The sequence below is a fragment of the Cucumis sativus genome, chromosome 3 (assembly GCF_000004075.3).
Source record: "Cucumis sativus cultivar 9930 chromosome 3, Cucumber_9930_V3, whole genome shotgun sequence".
Classification (NCBI taxonomy): domain Eukaryota; kingdom Viridiplantae; phylum Streptophyta; class Magnoliopsida; order Cucurbitales; family Cucurbitaceae; genus Cucumis; species Cucumis sativus.
This window is the reverse complement of record NC_026657.2, coordinates 13,539,958-13,563,322: the sequence shown is the minus strand read 5'-3', so window position 1 is coordinate 13,563,322 and position 23,365 is coordinate 13,539,958. Positions and strand designations below refer to the sequence as shown.

At 32.8% G+C, this 23,365-nt stretch overlaps 1 protein-coding gene and 1 long non-coding RNA gene across 3 annotated transcripts; both read left to right on the top strand.

Moving 5' to 3' along the window:
• The first annotated feature begins 7,446 nt into the window (after positions 1–7,446).
• Positions 7,447–9,521, top strand: LOC116402472. 2 transcript variants are annotated; one of them, XR_004214865.1, is made up of 2 exons: positions 7,447–7,673; positions 7,808–9,521. It is a non-coding gene; the product is annotated as an uncharacterized LOC116402472 (long non-coding RNA). The 2 variants fall into 2 exon arrangements; XR_004214864.1 differs by having other exon boundaries at positions 7,804–9,521.
• Positions 9,522–11,634: 2,113 nt separating this feature from the next.
• Positions 11,635–22,466, top strand: LOC101207168 (methionine aminopeptidase 2B). Its single transcript, XM_011652912.2, has 12 exons — positions 11,635–11,796; positions 11,894–12,049; positions 13,427–13,463; positions 13,584–13,691; positions 15,528–15,627; positions 15,721–15,866; positions 15,952–16,043; positions 16,148–16,242; positions 19,826–19,922; positions 20,612–20,755; positions 20,842–21,059; positions 22,078–22,466. The coding sequence occupies exons 2-12, from the start codon at positions 11,923–11,925 to the stop codon at positions 22,186–22,188; spliced, it is 1,275 nt and encodes a 424-aa protein (XP_011651214.1). The 5' UTR covers positions 11,635–11,796; positions 11,894–11,922; the 3' UTR covers positions 22,189–22,466.
• Positions 22,467–23,365: the final 899 nt, after the last annotated feature.

Genomic DNA, 23,365 nt, shown 5'->3' with positions numbered 1-23,365 from the left:
GAGAACAATGGAGTGATTCATTATTGTAGGGGAGAATATGGGAATATTTATAATAGAATTTTGAATATTTTATGAATTTTAAATAAAATTGGTCGGTAATGAAAGTGTGGAGGATGTGTCAACTAATTGAGATATTCAAGTATATACATACAGAAGATAGAAATTTAAAGTAAAGTTGAACTAAAAAGGGCGTTTGTGAGAGGGTGATTTTGAAGGTAAGAACAATTTGAAAAGAGTGATTTGAGATGGATTAATAGGTAACAACCAGATTTGCCAAACGATGTAAAGGGTTAGTATTTTTTTATGATTATTTGTTACTTCTGAAAACGCAATCCCAGAAGAAGGTAAAGTGAAGGGCTGGTGGACAAATGAAAAAGATGAGTTTGTGACCAACACCAATGGGACTTTGACATCGCTTCCACATATGTTCTTTGAACAAATTTACTTTAAATTGGAATTAGGGGTACCCCAACAAGAATTTTATGATTTATTTTTCTTTCCTTTTCTTTCAAGTTAAAACAAAATGTGTTTGTACTACCTTTCCAAAATACTAAATTAAAATGTATTTTGAATGTTTAAAAGGTTAATTTATTTTAATTTGTATGAAAATTTCGACTACCACTTATGACGATCCTTGTTAATCAACCTTCGACAATTATTGCCAGCCAACCACCCACCATCGTCTTTGTGTAACCGTCCCAAGTGAACTACCAGGCACCATTTTGCATGCAACTGTGACCGTCAATTTATGTATATCGTTTCCTTATACCATTGTCAATCAACCTTTGACAATCGCTTTCTTATAACTACCACCAAAGCTAAACTTCAACTGACCATTTTCTGGCGACCATTGCTAGCAAACTTTTGGTTATCGTTTTTCTAACTACTATTTTTTGCTGCCCACTAACGGTCAATTTTAGTCTACTATATTTTTGGCAACCGTTGTTGGCCAACCTCCAACAATCTTTTTCTAACCATCATTGTTGACCAACTTCTGATCAACATTTTTCAATGTCTGTCATCTGCCAACTTGTAACAACTGTTTTTCAATAAGCATTGTTGACCGTTTCTTTTCACCATTTTTTGACAACCCATTTTCATTAACTATTGCTGACAAACTTTTGACGACATTTTTTAATGACCATTTTCAAGTGACCGTCACTAGCATACCGTTGGCCATCGTCAACCACCATCGGTGAACCGCTGGCCATCTTTTCTGGCAATTGTTTTTCGTCAACAACTTACGGTCAACTTTTGTCTATTGTTTTTCCTACAATTGTTGTCGACCAACCTCGAATTATCACTTTTTGATAACCATCATCCTCCAACTTTTGATGATCGTTTTTCAGTGATTTTCACTAGCAAACCTCATATCAGTATTTTTTTGTGATCACCGTTTCTCAGTGACCATTGTCGGCTAACTCTTCTTGACCATTTTACCACAATTGTCGCCTACCATCTCCAACCACCATCTTCGACAACCGTCGATAGCTAACTTTAAATACTTGCTTTTTCAGCAACTGTGTAGCTTACGGATCTACCTCGTGATTAATGCTTCCAACCTTCAGTCTTTGGTTTCTTAGTGATTTTTTTCATACAACCATTGATGACCAACTTTTAACAACTGTTTTTTAGTTACTGTCGTTGGCCACCTTCGACTACTATCCTTAATGACAGTCAGTCAACTCCAACTATCACCTCCACGGAAAAATTCTTTGATTGTAATTTAATATTAGTAAAAAAAATTTAGTATATAACATCAAACAAACAACGTAAAACACTCATGAAAAAAAGGTGTCAAACACATATATGTGTTTTAATTTTATGGAGTTTTTTTTTTTTTTTTAGAAAAAGTGTTTAAAATGTCTTAAAACAGTTTTACCTTAAATCATTCCCACCAAACGCAAAAATCTCATAAATGCAATTAAAGAAAGAGGGTTAAGTTTGACTTTTTCTCTTTTCTTATTGCTTTGAGAAATTCTAACTCTTTATCTTTGTACCTATATACTTTAATCAATTAAGTGAGTTCTACATAGATGAACAAGAAGTCACTCATTTACTAAACTATAAATTTAATGGTCATTATTGTTGAAAAAATGATTTTTTTTTAGAAAAAAGACAAGAATAAATTGACTACCTTCGGCTATTATTCATCAATTTAATAAAGAAGGAGAATCCCTTTTCATAGAAAAATAAGAATAAGTTTCAATTATTGACATTGTTAATTAGAAATGGTGACCAATAATTGATTATAAAATCAGAAATTATGAAAATGTCATGCCTTGGTATGCATTATAAAATGGAATAATAATCCTAAACATGTCCCTTGCCCCCCCGAGGGAATGCCCCTTGCCCACTTATTTCATGAGTTAATTGATGCAGTGAGGAAGTTATTTAGGTCAACTTCATGATTCTACAAAGGAAATCTATTCCAAGAACAATGTTCTATATTCAAACAGAATGATCCAAAGCTTCTTACTACAACCTCAAAATTGGTTATTTATAGCTTTACAAAGAAATAAGACTAATTAACTTATTCATTTTTGTTGCAAATCGTAGCCGATAATAGAAATGTTACAACAGTGAAGAACAGCAACAACAATAACAGCAACAATAGTGAACGACAACTATGATAAAAAAACAATATGAATGTACAACTGAGTGTTAATGCTTGGAAACCTTTTTTAGAGAACTTTTGGAAGTAATGTTTATAAATTGATATATCAAAATAAGAGCGTGGGGAGCAAATCATGGATCATAAAAACGGTAGAGCAAATCAATTAAAATGTTCATAAAGAAACGAAGAATTTTCGCGAAGATATTCACGTATCTATGTTTGCTTATCTTCTCCATCCTTCCAAAACTTAGGTGTCCCTAAGGGACCAAATTTGTAAATCAAATAATGAGTATAAAAGGAAGTTTTCACATTTAAAATTAACCAATGTGGAAATGCATTTGAGAATAAAATAATATTGTAAATTCCTTTCCCAAATTTTTCATCCTATAATTTTAAAACTATAATTAAACACTGATAAAATATAGATTAAGAAAATATTAATTATTCTATAATTCTTTTCATCATAGAACCTAAGTGTAACACCCCAAAAATTTGAGGGTTACTTAATTATCTTGAATAATTTATGATTAAATTATGGAAGTTAACAATCTATTTGGTGTTATGTGTTGGATTAATTAAGTACATATGTACGGGTATGTAGATTCAATTAAATATTTTGGTATTTGGTGGAGAATGTTATTAATTATATAGTTTTTGTTATATAATTAATAGAGGAAAATTGATAATTATATATTGGAATATAATTAGTGAGAAAAGATGATCGAATTATTTAGGAAAGAGAAGGGGATTTAGATAAATATATTTATTTATTATAAGATTTTTCAAAAATATAACGAAACGGCAAAATATTTACACTTTATAGAACAATTTTGAAAACAGAAAAAGCTCACAATCCCACAATGAAAAATACCAAAAATGCACCAGTCAACATGCGATTTATTGGTCACATATGCACGTGTAGTTCTTTTTTTAAACATACATGATACACAATTGTGTAAGAAATGATACACGACCTAGGTAGTATATAAACACAATCGTATAGTTTTTTTAACAATGGAAAAAATGCTTCAAATCTCTAAATGGTCGTGTTAACCATGCTAAAACACATGTGTTGACTATGGTAAGTGATCGTTTAAATCATATCCGTACGATCATGTAGTTCCTTTTAAATGATGGGAAAATGACTTCAAATCTAAATGATCGTGTTGATCATGATAAATGATCATATTGACTATCATAAGCGATTGTTTAGATTATATCCACAAGATCTTGCAGTTCTTTTTAAACAATGTAAAAAGGGCTTCAAATCTAAACGATCATGTTGACTAAGTAAGTGATCATTTAGATCATATCAAAGTGATATTTAAACGATATTGATATTCTAGAAGAGGAGGTGGAAGAAAGAAAGAAAGAAAAAGAAGATGAATAAAAATGAAATAAATAAAACCTGAAAGAGGAATGAAGAAATCTATAAGAGAAGGTGAATAAATCACAAAGAAAAAAAAGAAAGAGAAGTGACGAATTGATCGAAATATCAAGGCAAATATGGAATTTATGAAAATATTTTACCCACTTGATGGGCTTTCCATTTTTTAAATATTTTGATGTTTTGTTACATTTATGAAAATTAACATTTATTATATATGTTTATTTAAAGAAATTGAATTAAATAATAATAAAGTTGTAACACCCCCAAAATTAATGTAATTTTAAATTTAATTATCTTAGTTTAATTTAATTATGTTGGAATGATTTGGGTGTTATTTTAGATAATTGGTGAGAATTGTTTGATTATGTAGAAGTTAGGAGTAATTAAATGTTTATTGGAAGAATATTTAATTAATTATTGAAATTGAAATTTTCGGTTGAGAAAGAATTGATTTTAAGTTGAATTGAGATGATTTTTGGGTCATTAATCAATTGTTACATTACTATTTTCTAGTTATTGGGTTCCCCGACTGTTTAGGACCTATTCATTGGAAAACTTTGACCATGACTGTTGGTAAAGGCTTGTTAGCTAATCTCGAGGTAAGAGATTCTACCACTAGAATTTTGCAAATATAATTAAAAACTTGCATGTATTTGTTATTATGCATTAATGTCGCTAAGGTGCATAATGTGACTGATATAGATGACTAGTATGAATGATGATATGTATAACTGATATGCTATGACTAATATGTTATGTCTGATATGTACTTATGATGCATGATATATTACTCACATGATAAAGATGTTATGATTGATATTCATGCCATGTTATGATATGTTACATGTTATGGATGAATGTTCTGTTAACTTTGTCTATTAGAGTCGTACCCATATAGGTGTCCCTGGGGATTACCACCTCTTTATGACTGTGTGAGTTCGATGGGACCGTCAGTATGTCATGATATGTTTTATGAGTAATCCAACGGGGTCACTTACAACCTGATTCTCTGCGGTGTTCCTTTAAGTTCATCGACAACCCAAATGTGTACCCACGGGATCATTGTAGAGCATGTGTTTCAGAGCACGATAGTTTTGGGGTATTTTCTCATGGGACCCTATGGAAAGTTAGCAGGCACCTAGCGAGACTAGTAGTGGGTCCTTTACTGAGTATATGCTCATTAGTTCTATGTTTAATTTTTCAAGTAGAGGTAGAGGTAGAGGAAAGTTGGCAAATGACAAGAAGTGATCGTGACTTGTCATAGGGAATATTTTATGTTGCTTCTATCTTTCATGTTTTCAATATTTGACTTTTATTATTTTATTTAAATTTATCGAACTTATGAATTACTTTTATGTTATTTTCTTTAAAAGTTAGATAAGGCTCGAACTAGGACTAAGCTTTCTAAAAATTATTTCTATCTTTCCAAATTATGAATTATATGAGTATTTGAAATTTCAAATACTCAAATTATTTATTTAGGACCTCGGTTTCCTCTTTTTTATTTAAATGAAATAAAATTATTATTTACTTTCGTAGTAATAACCTCAACTTAGAATAGGGGGTCGGATCTTTACAAAAGTATTATTAATTTTATTGTTATTTCATTATAAATTAGGGTTTTGCATTAATTGTGTATGAAAGGACAAAACCTATTCATCTTCTTCTCCAAGATATCTAGCCACAAGCTCTCTCTTACACACTTCTTCTCCATTGTTCTCCCCTCATGCCGCTAGTATGTGTCACTTCGTCCAGCCTCGTCCAGATCAGTTGTGTGTTGTCCTCTGCCACCGCAGCTCAGTGGTTTTAGTTAAGATTGGTGAGTTAGGTGAGTGTTTTGAGTCTTTATTGTGGAGGTTTTTATTATCCATTACGCTAATGAAGACTCTAAATTAAGTTTATTGATTGATTAATTTAGGGGAGTTTTCTTGATGTTGAAGTGCATTTGGAGAACTCTTGGCTTTAGTTCGTGGATATCTTTCAAGGTTGAGTTGAATTTTCAAGCTTCTTTTTAGTAAGTTGGTAAGCCAAAGTGAATTAAATTAATAATTACAGTTGACAAAATGGTTAATTGAATTTTGTGGTTTCGTTTGTAGCAATGAACTCAACATAGCCTAAGGTAAATGTTCTACTATTGGGTCCCTGATTGAAGGTTGGATTACCATGTGATAATGGTGATACAACTATGCATTACCTTTGATATGTTTGTGATGTTGAATAATCTGTGTCACCTAAGGTTACTGTTAAATTGTGAAGTGTAGTCATTAGAGTAGGCTAAGATGTAAAGGATAATCATTTGCATATGCTTACTGTGGGAATTGTCTATGCATGATGTGAATTATGATGATTGTTTACATGCCTAATTTGTAAGATCTGTAGTTAAGATAAGAAGTAAAATTTGACTAAGTGTTCTAAAAAAGGCGTTTTGGGTGGTCTGCATAAGAAGAGGTTGGTTAAGGTTATGCGACAAGATTTTTGAAAATAGAGGTTGGTTAGTTCACGAAAAATGTTATGCGCAAGAAGAGGTTGTTTACTTAGTTCTTTATTTCATGAAACACCTTAGTTTCATAAAAACACTACTTTCAAAAATCTTGTTGCATAATCCAATTGTTAATTTCATGAAATCTGATCGTTGTTTTTAATCTCATATACATGTTATTTGAGTTTTCAAAAATCACATGAAACTTGATAATTATGAGTTTTCAAATAACATGTATATGAGATTAAAAACAACAATGAGATTTCATGAAAAACACTATAAAATCCTACAAGTTTTATGTGATTTTTGTAAATGAAATCGAGTACCAAGTACACTACTTCTTTCTATTTTTTATAATAGTTTTCCCTTTTCTCATATTTTTGTCCTTTGTTTTCAAGGTACCCTATTTTTTACAATTCTTTTCTTAAAAAAGCATTATTTTAAACTTTATCCAATATCTTTTTAGGTTGATTTTTAAATGTCCCATCTTTTATTGGTCGCTATTAAAATAAAATAATGAACAATAAAAAAATGAAGTTTATTTTTCTCTTCGTTTCATTCTTTATTGGTTCTTTGAGGGTTTATACATATCCTTTTTCTTTTAATTATTATTATTGTCTTAGTATGTTCGTGTTGTAGACAGAGAGCATAAGAGGAGAAAGATGGATTAATTAGAGCTTGAGATCGATCTGCATGAAAGAGAATATAAACAAGATCGAGAGGTATGAGCATGAGACACTAGAAGAAAAACTGTCTACTATGACAGTTATGTATATCAAAAAATGAGAGAGAAAAAAGAACTGTCACAAAATGTAAAATTTCGCATTTTTTGCGGGAAAAGACGGAATTTTTCGGATAATACATTCCGCGACAGTTATTTGATGTCATAGAAAAAAACATAAAATAATATTTTTTATTAAAAAAAATAATAAATAAAGATTAGAAATTTAGAAAATATTTCCCCAAATCATAAACCCTTATTATTTTCCCCAATTCTTCCGCAAAATCTCCATCTCCAATATGATCGTCTTCCATCTCCAATCCGACCATCTTCTGGCCTCGTCACCATTCGCCCCTACTCCTAGCCGTCTGTTCACTCTGGCGTGGCCATCTATTCGCTCCGATGTGTCCATCGTTTTCGTCTTCTCCGGCGCTGCCATTCGTGCCCGTCGTCACCTCCTCTGCCGGTAAGCTTCTATTCCTTCTCTCTTTGTATCTCTCTCTTTGTGAATATTGTGTATTTTCCTTTCATAAACATTCCAACAATCCAATGTCTTTATACATGAGTTTCAACTACCCCTCTTCTTCTTATCCAAGTCAGAAGAAGAAAAGTGAAGGAGGGGCGAGTTTTTTTTTTTTTTTCATGGTGGAAGTTTGAATTTTGAAAGTGGGTGTACAAATGTCGCTTCATTATCCTAAGTACACGAAGAGGGATTATGAGAAAATGGAGGAAGGTAAGTTGAATTTGCTTCTAAAACAATATGGACTCTGTTTTGATGGTACCCTTAAGGGAAAAGAGCATTTGCTATTGGGATGTTCTTATGGCCTTAACAACTTTGAATTTACCCACCATGTGTTTGATGAAATTCCTAAAAAGAAAAAACTATTAAATTTTTATGAACTCCAACTCTGCCCTTGGTCTTGATTGTCACATCTTATGTTTCTATGAATGTTTCTTAGTGTGCTGAGAATGGTTTTTCAGGATTCAATATTTAACAAAAACGTCTACATGCTAGCAAGGTTTGATTTTCTCCATTTTTCTTTGAATTGGTGCTTACCTAGTGATTTTAAGATATGATTTGGAGTAGTTGTGTAAATGACTGATAATTTGTGGGGATTTTCACTTAATACATTTAGGATTTTCGTTAGGTTTTATCTTGTTGTACTGTGGACGGAGGAAGAACATAAGTTTTCCTTGTTGGGATTACAACAAGATTTCTTGATTGATAGGATTTTGGAATCATGCAGAAAAGTTGAAGTATTCTCTTATTTATTTCTTGAAATCTTCTAAAAAAGAACATCATCAATCAATTCTATCTTGAAACTTAAACAAGATTTTTTTTTTGTGAGATTATGAGAAAATATGATATTAGTTTGTGCTTGTAAGGTGTTTGACGATATGTGTCTGAAGCTTTAAAAGTTTTTTTCTTTTTCTTTTACATTATGCGAGTGTGCTCTATGATTTGATTGTTACACACACTAAAGCCTATTTTTAACTTAGTATATTAGACTTGTTGTAATGAAGTTTAGTTTGGCAATTGGCAATTCACCATTTAGAAAATTGTTTGATTTGTTTTTATTGTGCTAGTTGCTGTCATTTTGCAGTTTGCACAAGTATTTGTAGCTAAGTCATGTCAATTCATCTATATGGTGCATAATGGTTTTTTAGTGTACACTTTCCACCCCTCTTTCCTCCTTTTGGATAGAAGTTGCTCAAAATGTTCAATCTCGTGAATTAATTGTTTCCCTGTTTTCATAGGCAGGAAGCGTGGATGTTCAATTATATATACGTTTGTTTAGGAGCTATTTTTGATACCCTGAAATCATTTGATTCATAGACCTATTATCTTTTATGCTATGAGTTGGTCTAAATGTATATTTTGTTGTCTCCATTAGACTGAGGATCCACTATCTTTTCATTGTAGATAATATATGGGTCCTCGAAAATGTTCTGCTCAGTTTTCCTGATAATTTATGTTCCAGACTTATGATGGAATGATTATTGGAGAACATTCTAGGGAATCAGATCTAGATGTAAGTTGAGAACTTTATGTTTAGACTTTGGATCGAAGAAAACTTACCAATATCCGTTCTGCTTGCAAAGATGAAAACATGAAGAGAAAGGAGAGTGAAAGCAGGTGAGACCGATATGTATAAGAGAGTGAGACATGTATGAGAGAAGATCAAGCGAGAAATGAGAGACTTTAATCAAGAAATTTGGATAAATAATATAACTCTTGAAAATATTTAGTGAAATAGTGTAGTTTTAAAAATATTTACAAAAATGTGGTAATGAACCCACGACACTGTTTTTTTATTTTTTTTAATTCAAATTTCGTTATTATTTTCTACGTGCTTCTCTCTCCATCCTCGTAATATGAAAATTTTGGACAAATATTTCTAAATAATTAAATAGTTAGATAAACCATATTGAAATTTCAATTCATTTATAGATTATATATTTTATATACATTCATTTATTACTAATTTTATGAAAATTTATATTAAAAAAATATGATTCTTGAACCATTTTTTAAGTAATGACCCGTAATTGAATAAGTAAGTGTAGATTAAAATATTTTTCATAACTAAAATACATTTATTTACAAGATAAAAGAAAATCAATGAATTCCACAACCTGAATGTCGTCGACTTCGAATTGGTTGTCACAGTCGACTTTGAACTTTATGATGTTCTAGCTTCTCTCGGTTCTTTGGTTCTTGTTGGTATTCTTATCGATCTGATACCTCTGCAGGTGCTTCATAGTACATATATTCGTTATGTTCTCCATGGCCACGTCCGTGTCCATACATGTAAAAAGTTGATGGGCTGACATTCATGTATAAAGATGATGGACTGACCCTTGAATCATAATATCATGTACCGATCTCATGATCACAATATCTTACTCCAAATATTGGTATCATCATCATCAAACTACCATAACCAGTTTGGTTCCGTGTCTGTGTCATAGGAGACCCTTCTTCTACATTATGGTAAACTTCTTCGAATTAAGATTCTTCCACTCGGACATGTCTCTATGAACTGGTGGAGGTACAACAGGTAGATCATACATATTATGTATCTCCTCCACGTACCTTTCATTATTATTACATATATCAAGGACTTGTTATGGATCATCTGCAACATCACAAAGTCTTGTGTTGTTCGATTTTTGGAATTGTAAAAAAATTTAGATGTCATCGATCCATACCTAAATCCGCCATCATGTGCTTGAGTCTATTGCTTAATATCAATGTCGTCGAAAAAGCTCAAACAGTTGCTGTTAATTCGCCTGATGTTTTCAATTGCTTTATTAAATTTTTGAATTTGGAATTGACATCCATACTATATACATAATTTTTCAATGTATTAAACTTAAATCTTTTATTGAAGTTGTCGACAATTAACATGTAAAATCATAACAATAAAATTATAGATCCACTGGTAACATGTAAAACCTTAAATAATGTTATATGCATATAACATAATTTTAATATCAAAATGAAAGCACTAATAATATTTTTCTAATTAACAGTTTTCTAATCATAACATTATAAACTAATATTAAATAAAAAGAAACTTACGAATTCAATAACAATTATACTTTTTCCTTAAATTGATATGATTCTTTTTTGTTTTTCTGCTATATTAATCCAATCCAAGAGAACTACAACAAAAAAATATTTATTATTTAAAATTATTTTTCTTAAACATATTTATTATTTTATTCTTTATTTTTCACTTTCTCTTTTTAATCTTTACCCGAAGATAAATTAAAGTATTTAAACAAATTTATTATTTTAATCTTTATCGAAAGAGAAAGTTTTCAAACTTATTTTGAAACTTTCTTAAACATATATATTTTTAAATTTTATTCTTCATTTTTCATCTCAAATATATGTAGGTAAAAGAAAAAAAATGAAGGATTGATTCAATTTATTTTCAAGTAAAAGAAAGAATTTATTATTTTATGATTCAAAAAGGAAATAGATCGAGATTATTATTTGTTAGGGCCTATATCTTGTTTTGAACACCAAACGTTTTCTTTTTTTAATATTGGTAAGATCTTCAACACCCACCCGAGCTATAAGTATGTACAATATTAAACTAAATATTTTTCCAACTACAATAAATCTTCCACTATAATGTTTAAATAACTAAATATTTCACTTTTATATGTAATTGGGAAGGAACAATACCCAATTTTAGAGGAACAATAAGGAAATTAAAATTTTCACAAAATATTAAAAGACAAGGTCTTGGATTTAGTTTAAATTTTAACAATAATGTAACATAAAAGTAAAAAAAAAGTTGAATTTAAAAAAGAGGACATATTTGGATTGGATCCATCCCCAACCCAAAGGGGAAACACACAATGCTGAGGAATTGAACTTCCAAGTACACATTTCCAATACAAATCGACCTCGCCGCAAAGGGGTCGGCCATTTTAAGGCTTATAAAAAAGAACCCACCAATTTTCTAGCACTTCTCTGCTGGGCGGACTATTTACAACTCTTGGTCATAGGGTTGGTTCTTTCCTTCACAACTTCCCTCTTCTTCTTCCTTCAGATAAACAAGAATAAACCCGTATGTTGGCTCCTCCTATACGTTTCTCTCTGTTTCTTTTCATTTACATTCCTTTCTTTTCCTCTGTGTTGTTGATGTTTTATTCCCCTGATGACAGCAATCGCCGCACCGAACGTTCTTCCAGCTATGGCTGACGAAAATCACATTGAAGTTCCTGTTCCTGATGATGGGGCTCCTGAAACCAGTAATGGGCATGAACAGGATTCTGTCGAACTTGCTCCGACGTCACAAAAGGGTGAAGATGATGTTAAAGGTGAATGTTTTGTTTCCAATTTGGGGTTCTTGTTTGATTCTGATTGTTGAATGAATAGAGAATCACGCTACAAGATTTTTTTTTTTTTTTTTTTTTTTTATCGTTCTTAATAGTTATAGCGGAAGTTTTCAATGAAAAGATTAATCGTTTGGGGATAGGTTAGCTTTAGATTAGTTTCAATTACCTGTGAATGAAAATGGGGTTTTAAGGAGAATATTGAAATTACGTTTCTAAAGAAAGATTAATTTCAATTATCTGTGTATGCAGATAGGGTTTATGAAGAATATTGAAATTACATTTTCAAATGAATATTAATCTTTTGGATAGATTAGCTTCAGATTAGTTTCAATTACCTGTGTGTGCAAATGGGGCTTTAGGGAGAATATTGAAATTACGCAGTTGTATCTGTGTTTCTTGATTAAAGCTTGCTTAGTTTTAACTTTTAATCATGGGTCGATCTTTTAAGTTGGATGCAATTGGCATTTATGATTTATTGATCCTTTTGGTGCTTTCACTTTGAAGGTCTTTTATCCAGTTTCATTTATCACTGTCTGTGTTTCTATTTTTTTCTTCTGAACTTTGGAAGCTGAAAATTTCTAAGAAAACTTCGTTATTACCTTTTGTTGATTTTAGGGAAGATAAACACCATAAAGATTACTTTGAGAGAGATGTCTTTTGTCCTTGGCGTTGTCTTTTCTAAGTGTACTTTGGAATATATAAATCATCTTTCTAGCTTTGTCGTTTTGCTAATGGGTATCAAGGTTTGTGGTGTTACTTCTTGCATGCTTCTGATATTTAATTGTGTGATGATGATATATGTTATAGCAGTAGTTCTCTCTTTTGGGGTTAGCACGGTGTGTGTTGAATGATTGTCTATCTGTTTGCTTTCTTATTCCCCTCATTGTGTTGTGGAATATTTGGTTGGAATTGGCAAGATAGATTTATTGGGTATTGATGGGTTGAAGGAGGATGTTTGGAGTTGGAGTTTTAGTAATTGCTATTTGTAGTGATCGTCTTTAATTGATCACCAAATGCTGCACTGCTTTTTGTTAATTTTCTTGGTTGGCTTATTTATTTATTAAGTTTTATTATATTTGGTGGTTCTCTTACGTACTTCCATTTATCATAATGAAAATTGGTTTGATTGTAAGAAGAAAAAGCTGAGACTCTTCTTCTCTTCTGCATGTAATATTTTTTCATAGTTAATAGTTTTCGTATTGCAAGTATTAAATAGTAAATTTTACTTAATACCCTGTAGATTGATTACTATAATAGATATGAATCCTATCAGGTTGAATTGTTGAGATTTCTACTTCCATTTTGTTAATGGTTTTATTGATGCTTTTACCAAACTGATATTTCTCCCTTATGTTGCAGAAGGGACAAAGAAAAAGAAGAAGAAAAATAAAAGCAAGTGAGAATCATTATTTTTAAATCAACTGCTTCTTTTGTGTGCGTGGATTCCCCTAGGTCTTGGAATTGACAGAGGATTGCAAGGCTATCTTATGGTTTGATAACTTTCTTTCATTAATAGGAAAAAGAAAGAGGCCCCTCAACAGACGGATCCACCAACTATTCCCATCACTGATCTTTTCCCATCTGGGGATTTTCCGGAGGGTGAAATTCAACAGTACAAGGATGAGTGAGTATTGAACTTGATTCCAATTCTAAATGCTAATAGTTTTCTTGCCAAGTATTATTGATCAAAGCATATATTGTTTTTGGACTGGACTGAAAAATCAAGAGTGACATTTTGAACAGGTATAGATACACTTGTTACTTATAGGTCTTCTTTCAAATTGAATAGAAAATATAGCAGGGCTCACCAGAAAAAGAAACAAAAAGCTTCTCGTATGTGTTTGTTTGTCAAGTATATTTTACATTTGTTGTGTAATTAAATGAAAATGTAGGGTCCCCATCTATTTAGTATTGACTCTCTTTGTTTAGAATTCTAGTTTTCGTGGGTGAAACCTTGGGGAGTTCAATGAGATTTTTCATGTGGAAATAAATTGAGGTGCGTGGGGGATCTCACTTGATTAGGTTGTGGTGGGAGGTTGTTTCGAAGCTGGTGGAGGTTGGAAGTTTAGACACTAGTGGCCTGAGATGACGAAACAAAACCTTATTGGCAAAACAGTTGTGGAAATCCTCCAGAGAATCAAATGGTTTGTGGCATTGGAATATTCCGTATGACTACGTTTTTTATGGACTTCTAATGATGGTTGAAAGGCTCTACAATCAATCTATGGACTGCTATTGTGTTGGGCCTTTTTTCCCATTGTTTGTGAAGTGCTCAGTTGGCCGTTGGGGACTCGGGGATGGGTCTATTCTTATTTTTGGTGGATTGGTGGGTGGGCACTAAACTTGTCTATGAGTTATTATTGTAGTTCTATCATTTTTCTGAGAAGAGATTACATGAGCCTTCCCCCTTGCTTTGTTTTGGTTTACACACTAATTGTGTTTTTGGAGGTGGTGAGGCTTCTTTGGAGGGTTTAAGTAGAAGGGGTTTCGGTTTTGGAAGCCTAATTCTTTGGAGGGTTTCTCTTATTGCCTGTTCTTTCTTATCCTTTATTCCCTTTCTCTCAGTCTGGGGTCTCAGTTTTTTCCTCTATGTGGTACGTTAACGTCTCCAAGTGAGGGAAATTGTTTGGTCTGCAAGTCTTACATGAGAGGATGAGTGCAGCACCCATGATTATATCCAATGATATTCTTCCTCGGTTTTGCAATTGCAATTGTGTGTTCTTTGTACAATGCAGGAGGCTCTAGATCATCTTAGGTGGGGTGGGCTGCTTGTTAGTCTACTCCATTCCGAGTCGGTGCTTTAGTTTGTTTAGATGGGGTGGGCTGCTCGTTAGTCTACTCCATTCCGAGTCGGTGCTTTAGTTTGTTTAACGTAGTTGTAGTGTGTAGCATAATTAGAATAGTCGATCTTTGATTGAGGAGATTGTGATGAACTCTCCTTTGGAAGGTGAAGGGAGATCTTTTTGTGTGGCATGCCTGTAATTTTGCTGCCTTGTGTGGCTTGAGAGATAGTTGGAATTTTAGAAAGATGGAGGAGTCTTTGGAGGAGGTGTGTGAGGTGATGAGATTTAATGCATCCATGGGTGTCTGTTAATGAGATTTTTTGTAATTATCTGCTTGGTTGAGTTCTTTAAAATTGAAGTTCTTTTTGTTGTTGAAGACTCCTTATGCTTTTTTTTTCTTGTTGTATACTTTTCAAAAAACAAATCCCCCTTGTGTACTTTATTGAGTCAAAAGCAAGAAATTGACTTACAATTCAATAGGGGTTTGGTTGTCCAGCCATTCATTACAGTATATGGAGATCTCTAAAGCTTCTCCATTATGCCATGGTACAAAAGTTAACACAGGGCTATTCATCAAAACCTTGTTGTGTCTGAAAACTTAAAGCTAACTTCTAGCTATGAGGATTCTTTCTCAAATTTTTTTATAACTGACTCTATTTTTGTGGTTTCTACATCAGTAACCTGTGGAGGACTACATCTGAAGAGAAGAGGGAGTTGGAGCGCCTTGAAAAGCCAATGTACAATTCCATTCGACGAGCAGCTGAAGTTCATCGTCAAGTAATGTAACTTGATCATATTAATGTTTACACTGGGAGGATCTGCCATGGTTTGCAACTACTTAACCTTTTTTGTCCCTCTTATTGCTATTAGGTAAGAAAATACATAAGAAGCATAGTGAAGCCAGGGATGTTAATGACTGACCTGTGTGAGACATTAGAAAACACAGTTAGAAAGCTAATATCGGAGAATGGTTTGCAAGCAGGCATAGCATTTCCGACTGGATGTTCTTTGAACTGGTAATAATATAGACATGGGATCAATTGCATATTTCTTTTTTTTTTTTGGAGGATTTATTGATGGTTTAGGATTCTTTTCTTTCAGGGTTGCTGCCCATTGGACCCCTAACACTGGAGATACGACTGTGCTTCAGTATGATGATGTAATGAAATTAGATTTTGGAACACATATTGATGGTAAATTTTGTTGTTTCAGTGACTTTGCTGTGAAGTTGTTATTGTATCTTGTGGATGATTTCATATTCGAGGAGTCATTGAAACTGGTTTATTGGTGACTGCAGGATGCATAGTTGATTGTGCATTTACAGTTGCATTCAATCCTATGTTTGATCCACTACTCGAAGCCTCACGTGAAGCAACTAACACTGGCATTAAGGTAACAGTGGTTTTTAGGTCTGCTGGCGGTCACTACAATATTTTGATTACTCAGCTTTGATGAAGTATATTTTCTATGGAATAGTTTTAGACATTTTGATGACCTATTTTTGTGTACAAGATTGTCATCTAATTATTTGTAGTAGATGCAATTAGTATTTTAGAATTTTCTTCCAATTTTTTTTATAGTAAATGCAACTCCATAGCAGTTACGTTTTTTTTATTAATTTCTAAATGGGGAAAATGGCGTGTAAATGTTGTCTTCTTGACGAGGTGAGAATCTTAAAATGATACTGAATGCATATAGAAAAGTGCAAATAACTGAAGTGCTAGCTTCATAGTACACAGATAGATATAAATAAATTACGAAAAACATCACCTTCCTCTGAATGTAGGATTTGTCAAATATTTATATTTATATGTATATATTTTTTATGAGAACTTAGATATTTAATTTTGAGTGTTCTGTGCACCAACAAAAGGCATTATTATGCATCTTAAGACAAAAAGGACGAAAGGAACGAAGGTTATTGTTAAAAGCAGTTAAGAAAATAGCCATGAGTTATGTGGAAACCCAAGTATCTAGAGAAAAAATGGGATCTGACTTTCTTATTAATTCTCATATTAACAAAAGATAGAAAGGGAAAAATAAATAGACAACAAGCTTATGATAAAGAAGGAAAGGAAATTAGGGTAAATTCTTCCTTGGCCAAGCTCACTGATTCTAACACATCCCCTCAAGTTGGGGCATAGATATCAATGAGACCCAACTTGCTAACAATTGTGTCAAAGCTTTGGAAGCCCTTTGGTGAGAACATTAGCAACTTGTTGGCTCGAGGGGATGTAAAGAATGCATATGCTACAATTGTCTAGTCTTTCTTTAATGAAGTGTCGATCGATCTCCACATGTTTAGTTCTATCATGTTGAACTAGATTGTTGGCTGTAAGGCCTGTGTCTGGAATAGAAAGGGTCACTTGAAATAAGAAGTGATAAGAAGGATTTTTTAAGATTTAGGCGTATGCTTTCAAGTAATGACACAAAAGTAGGCGTTCTAATGTCAGAAGAGTTAGGCGTTTTGATGCTTAACGTGAGGTGATGCCAGGCGAGGAAAATTTTAGCATTTCAAGGAAATGTCAATCCTGATTAACAGTCGATTACGTGTTAAGTTTAAGCTTAAGGATGACCTGATGTTATAAGCTGACATGTGTAAAGTTGTAAGTAGGAGCTGGCAAGTTAAGAGAAGCTCATGTGACTAATCTGACTCAATGATGTAGCCTAAGTGACCTCAAGGAGACCTCCGAGAACCAAGTTGTGGATCTTTTATTAGAATGAATAATGTGTTTCATACAAGAGGAGAAAACTCCTATTTATAGAGGTCTATTACAAGTGGGGGTAAAAAGGGAATTAACCTAGAATATTACCTAATTACCCGATTAACCCTTAGCTTTCTTACATTATTCTACTCCTCCAAAAAGAAAACTCGTCCCAAGTTTTACAAAAAGAAATTAACGAAGCAAAAAAAAAGAATGAAATAAACTTTTTCAAGGGAGTATGACCAAACCAACCTCCTACGTTTTGAACAAAAATATTATGATCAAAGGGATAAACTTGAGACAAAAAATCAAATATGGCCACTAAAAGATGAACCTCTCCATTAGCCGTAAACCCGAAAAAGATGTTTACTTCAATCTTACTCAAAACTGTATTCAAAGAATCAATTTCAAAAGAATTAGCTTTCGAAGAAAAACCTTCAAAAATCATATTTTCTTTATCATTCGCTTCAAGTTCTTCTACGGTTTGAAAATTTGTTTCCACCGCAACCAATGTGCTGTTGTTCTTATTTGATTTTTGCTCGGTGTTTGATACTTCTTTTTCATCTTCTTGGTTGAATTTTTCTTCACTTGTGACCATTTCCAAATCAACATTTTCCAATTCTTGTTCTTCAATTTTAACTTCAAGATTTTCTATTTGAAAATTGTCCAACTGCGATTCTTTTGTTTTTTCTTTCATATATGAAACCCATCCCTTCTTGAATTCTTGAAAATGAATTAATAGTTGCTTGGTATGTTGAGTCATTTCCCCATGAACGTTGAATTTCTTTTGTTGCTTTCTTTATTTCCTCCAATGCTATGGGATCAAAGTAGTCATTTTGTTGGATTTTTTAATATGTTTCAATCTCATAGTGGGTATAATACTCATCCATTGATTTTCTTGAATCAATCTTTCTTGATCGTGTTTCATAACCAAAAGAGTATTTGAGTCTTGAACGCTCTTCTTGGATGGTAAAATTTCATTCTTGATGATTCTTGATGATTTTTAATTCATCCAATTGCCAATCTTTACGTTGATTTCTTGAAAAATGGATATGATTGGATTGTTGGGCCATTTTTTTGATATTGTCGCCTTCTTATTCCGTTCCAAACTGCCTTAGAAACATCATTGGAGTCACTAGAATCACTAGAATCAATTTTCCAATTTGGATAATGATAGTTTCTTTGAGAAAATCGAGAATGGTCAAAATTGGAATGTTGAAATTCTTCTTCCGAATCACTTGAGTCAGGACTCCAGCATTGTTTATGGGAGTAAAATTGATTTTCTTGTCTATACCTTCTGCTGGTTTTTTTCTTGTATATCTTCTTTGATCGATTGAAGTCCATTATTGAAAAATCTTTGGTGTCTTCTTTCTTTCTTGGAATTTTAAGGGTTCCCCCTAATTAGATGTGTTGTTTGGAAACAAGCACAACACTCAAGGCTCCCTCTCGTGATCGACGCCAACAAGAGTTTCCCGGTCTTCCACTGGCAGCAGTCAATATTAGCCCAGACAGTTGCTCTGATACCAAATTGATGTAGCCTAAGTGACCTCAAGGAGAAATCCTCCAAGAAACAAGTCGTGGATCTTTTATTAGTATGAATAATGTGTTTCATACCAGAGGAGAAGACTCCTATTTCTCCTCCTATTTATAGAAGGTCTATTACAAGTGGGGTAAAAAGGAAATTAACCTAGAATATTACCTAATTACCCAATTAACCTTTAGCTTTCTTACATCATTTAAGATTAGTATAAATAGGGTTGAACGATTAAAAAAGGTGTTATTCTGAGAATTTACTAAGAGAAAGTGCTAAGTGTCATCTTGAATAGGACCAATCAACACTTTGCAGCAATTGCACAAGGAAGGAAGAGATGGTTGAGAGTGCCTCTTCAATTTGGCAAATGAAGGCAACAAATTGAGGGGGAGATAGCTGGTTAATATTTGGACTTCTTTGGTGTCATGGTGGCTTCTCTTTCTCTGAATGGAAGTTTTGTTCATTTTTTTTACTAAAATACAAAAGTTCATATTGGTTGAAAATATTTTTAGTTAAACAAATTTTGATGAAGCACAGAGGCTATCTATCCAGTTAATATCAATGAATGCAATCCAACTATGAAAGAGTTCGATAGAATATATTTATTCTATGTTTCCCATAGTACATTTATTCACTTACAAATTGCATCACAAAAGCACAAGACTTTCAATTATTTATCTTCCAATTGAATTTGATGGTTTCTTGTATCCTCTATAACTTTACTCTCTTATTTCTTTAGGAGTCTGGAATCGACGTACGGCTTTGTGATGTTGGTGCTGCAATTCAGGAGGTCATGGAGTCATATGAGGTTGAAATTAATGGAAAGGTGTATCAAGGTATGAGTGTTGCAGTTGTCATCAATTCATCTCTTCTGTATGATATTTTAGCAGTGTTCTGACCCTTTCTTGAAGCATCTTATTTTGCGTAAAACGTTCTGACGTTTTTTTTATAGCATGGGTTAATTACTAAGGAAAATCTTTCAAACAATGTTTAGGAATTATTTTTTCCATCCTCTCTGGCAATCCTCTCTGGCAAGACAACTTTTTCCATGAAAAAAATATTTCATGGAGAATTGATAGTGAAGGCCAAAAGCTAAACCATAGTGATAATTGATAACGAAATGGGATATTAAACCTAAAAGTTCTGAAGATGGGCTATGCCAAGAGTGTTGATTCTTGGCCATTCCAAAATCTACCCCCATTCTCTTTCTCGGCCACTTTGAATACTTTGGTTTTGATTGTATGAAGCCTCTCCTACATTGTTAGACTCTCCTACATCGTTAGAGCTTGCTTAATTTATTGGGTTTATGTGTCAAGGAAGGCGTAGAATGCTTAGAGATAGATGATCTCAGTCGAGAATCTATTCGTTTTGTTAATTGTAGATTCTTTCATGAGGAAATAATGTATTTAATCGGTGCTCATCATCTTAAGCCTATTTTATTTTTTTTTTTAACTTTGCATATATATGAGATATGTTTCTTGTCCTTGTAGAATACATTTTAATGAACGAATTATTTCCTTTCCAGTCAAAAGCATTCGGAATTTAAATGGACATAGCATTGGTCGTTACCAGATCCATGCTGGTAAATCTGTTCCAATTGTGAAAGGAGGGGAGCAAACCAAAATGGAAGAGGGCGAATTCTTTGCAATTGAAACCTTTGGATCTACTGGTATTAATTTATGCAAGCTTGAAAGTAACTGTTATATGTTAGGGGTTTCCCTTGTTGATACTTCAGATAATCTGTATTTTATCCAGGGAAAGGATATGTTAGAGAAGATCTTGAATGTAGTCATTACATGAAGAACTTTGACGTGGGCCATGTTCCACTAAGGTTGCCAAGAGCCAAGCAATTGTTGGCAACCATTAATAATAACTTTTCAACATTGGCATTCTGTCGACGGTATTTGGATCGCCTTGGGGAGACTAAGTATCTTATGGCATTAAAGAATTTGTGTGATACTGGCATTGTTCAGGTGCTCCTCTTCTTCCTATTTGCTTGATACCTTTGATCTAATATTAAGAGATACATAGTATAAATCACCTTGAACCTGGAGCTGTCTTGTTTCTTTTTCACAAAGAGGAAAATTTCAATCGTATCAGTGTGCACCGAGTCACACTATTAGCAAATTAAGTCGTGACTTCACATACCCCCTTGCCTTTAGGATATCATTGTGCTCATTCTGAATATGCACATGATGCTGGTGACTTTGATATGGAAGATGGCTGGTGTTTTGTGATGCTCTTAATCAATTGATGGTCTATCATACATCAATACTGTGTGGAAGAGGAAAGAAGACTAAGGGCAGGACGTGCGTGGAGAATTGAAGTTGGGTAATAGAGTCTGTCTGTTAATGAGTTGGTTAGAAATGTTAGTGTAAATAGTATTTTAGTTTTGGGGGAAAGTTAGTTAAGAATTTGGTAAGGATAGTTCACCTGTTCATCCTTGAGAGATAGGGTAACAGAGAGGGAGAGTCTGGCTGTTCGAATTGAGGTCTTCTCAATTCGATTCCTAAATTCGTACTTCTTGTATTCAATTCAACATATTATTCTATCAATAAAGTTCTCTTACTTGAACACAAGATTGGGACACAAATCTGTTAGTTCTTTGATTGAGGTGTTCCTCCCCCCTTTCCTAGGAAAGAGTCCTCTTATGTTTGGTCCCTTGTAAAATGATGCAAATAACTTAGTCATACCAGTCTGTCTTTTATTGTAATCACACATTCGATAGTGTAGGAGCTGGGTTATAGATTTATTTGTATTAATTTCTACATTTAGTAGCTTAGTCGTCTTTAGTTGTACTTAAGTCGTAGATTATTGGAGAAGTTGGGAGTCCCACATTGGAAAAACCAAGGGGACTCATATTCCATATAAGATAGATGGGTTACTCCTTTCATTGTCAATTGGTTTTGAGATGAAACCCCATACTATCAAATTTAACATAGATACATTTGATGAATTTAATATGAGTTATTAATCCTTCAATTTTCTCAGGCCTATCCTCCATTATGTGATTCAAAGGGCAGCTATGTTTCTCAGTTTGAGCATACCATTTTACTGAGGCCAACCTGCAAAGAAGTGATTTCCAGAGGCGAAGACTATTGATAATGTAGCACAAAAAGTAGCCCTCATTTGAAGCCTCTTATAGTACACTATGGCTTCTAATTATTTTTAGTATGTTTTAATTGGAGTCTTCTTCTATACATTTTGATGGCTAGCATCTCTATACATAGGCATTTATAAATTTCAATTACATACTATAATATGTTAACGCTTATTTAGTGTCTGTCTGCTTTTTGAGTGTATGAGAGTTACATTACAGACCATATTTAAGATTTTAAGTTGCATCTTTTTTGTATGAACAAGATTTATATTTTTGGTAAGTTAAAACGACTGTCAAATATGCTTATAAAAAGAAGAGTTTGCAAAAATAGCAAAAAAAAATTTATGATAATTTGTGCATGTCACCTATTGTTTCAAAATTGTAAAAATAGCAAATTTAAAAGTAGTGTCAAATTATCGTTATATTTTTTAAATTTGTAATGTGAAAAAAAGGTGTTATGATTTATTTTTATATTTTTTTTTGTCATCTAATGTAATTTTTCTAAAAACAAATAAATACCGGTTGAATGTTAAAAACATTAGCACAATCTATCATCAAAAGTGGGTTAGTTGCAATGTAACACAAATATAACGATGATCATGATTTGTCATTTGTCTAAAGGGGTCATTCAAATCATATGTTATGGCTTAGTTAAATTGTATCTCTTTCACGTTCTTTTGGCCTAGTTGCTTTGTTAGGGTTTTAACAAGTAATCCTAATTGATGTTTATTAGGAAAAGTTCAAACATATTATCATGTTGAGATTCTTCGTAGAAAAATAGCAAATGTTTTTTTTGGTCTTTTATCTTAAATTGTCAACTTACCATTTATGAGGGGCTTGTTAGAAATAAATGATTGGAATCATTTGTGTAGAGTTTATTGTTTCATTCATTGACATGTCTTTTAAAAGAATAATACTAGTTCCCTTGTTTGCAATCTCGCCTAAAGAAAAGTCTCGAGGTAAAAGAGATTGGGAATTTCACATCCATGTAGTCATATACCAAAACTAGACAATGAAGTAAAATTTAAATGTTACATATTTCTGCTGCAATGAGTCATAGAAGTCTCTAAAGTCCAAGGTAAAAGTTTTGTGATGAGTTAAGTTGAAGCGAGTTGTTTCCGTTACTAGGCATTTGACGTGACAATATATTTATATTAATTACTAAAAAGGTTATTAATT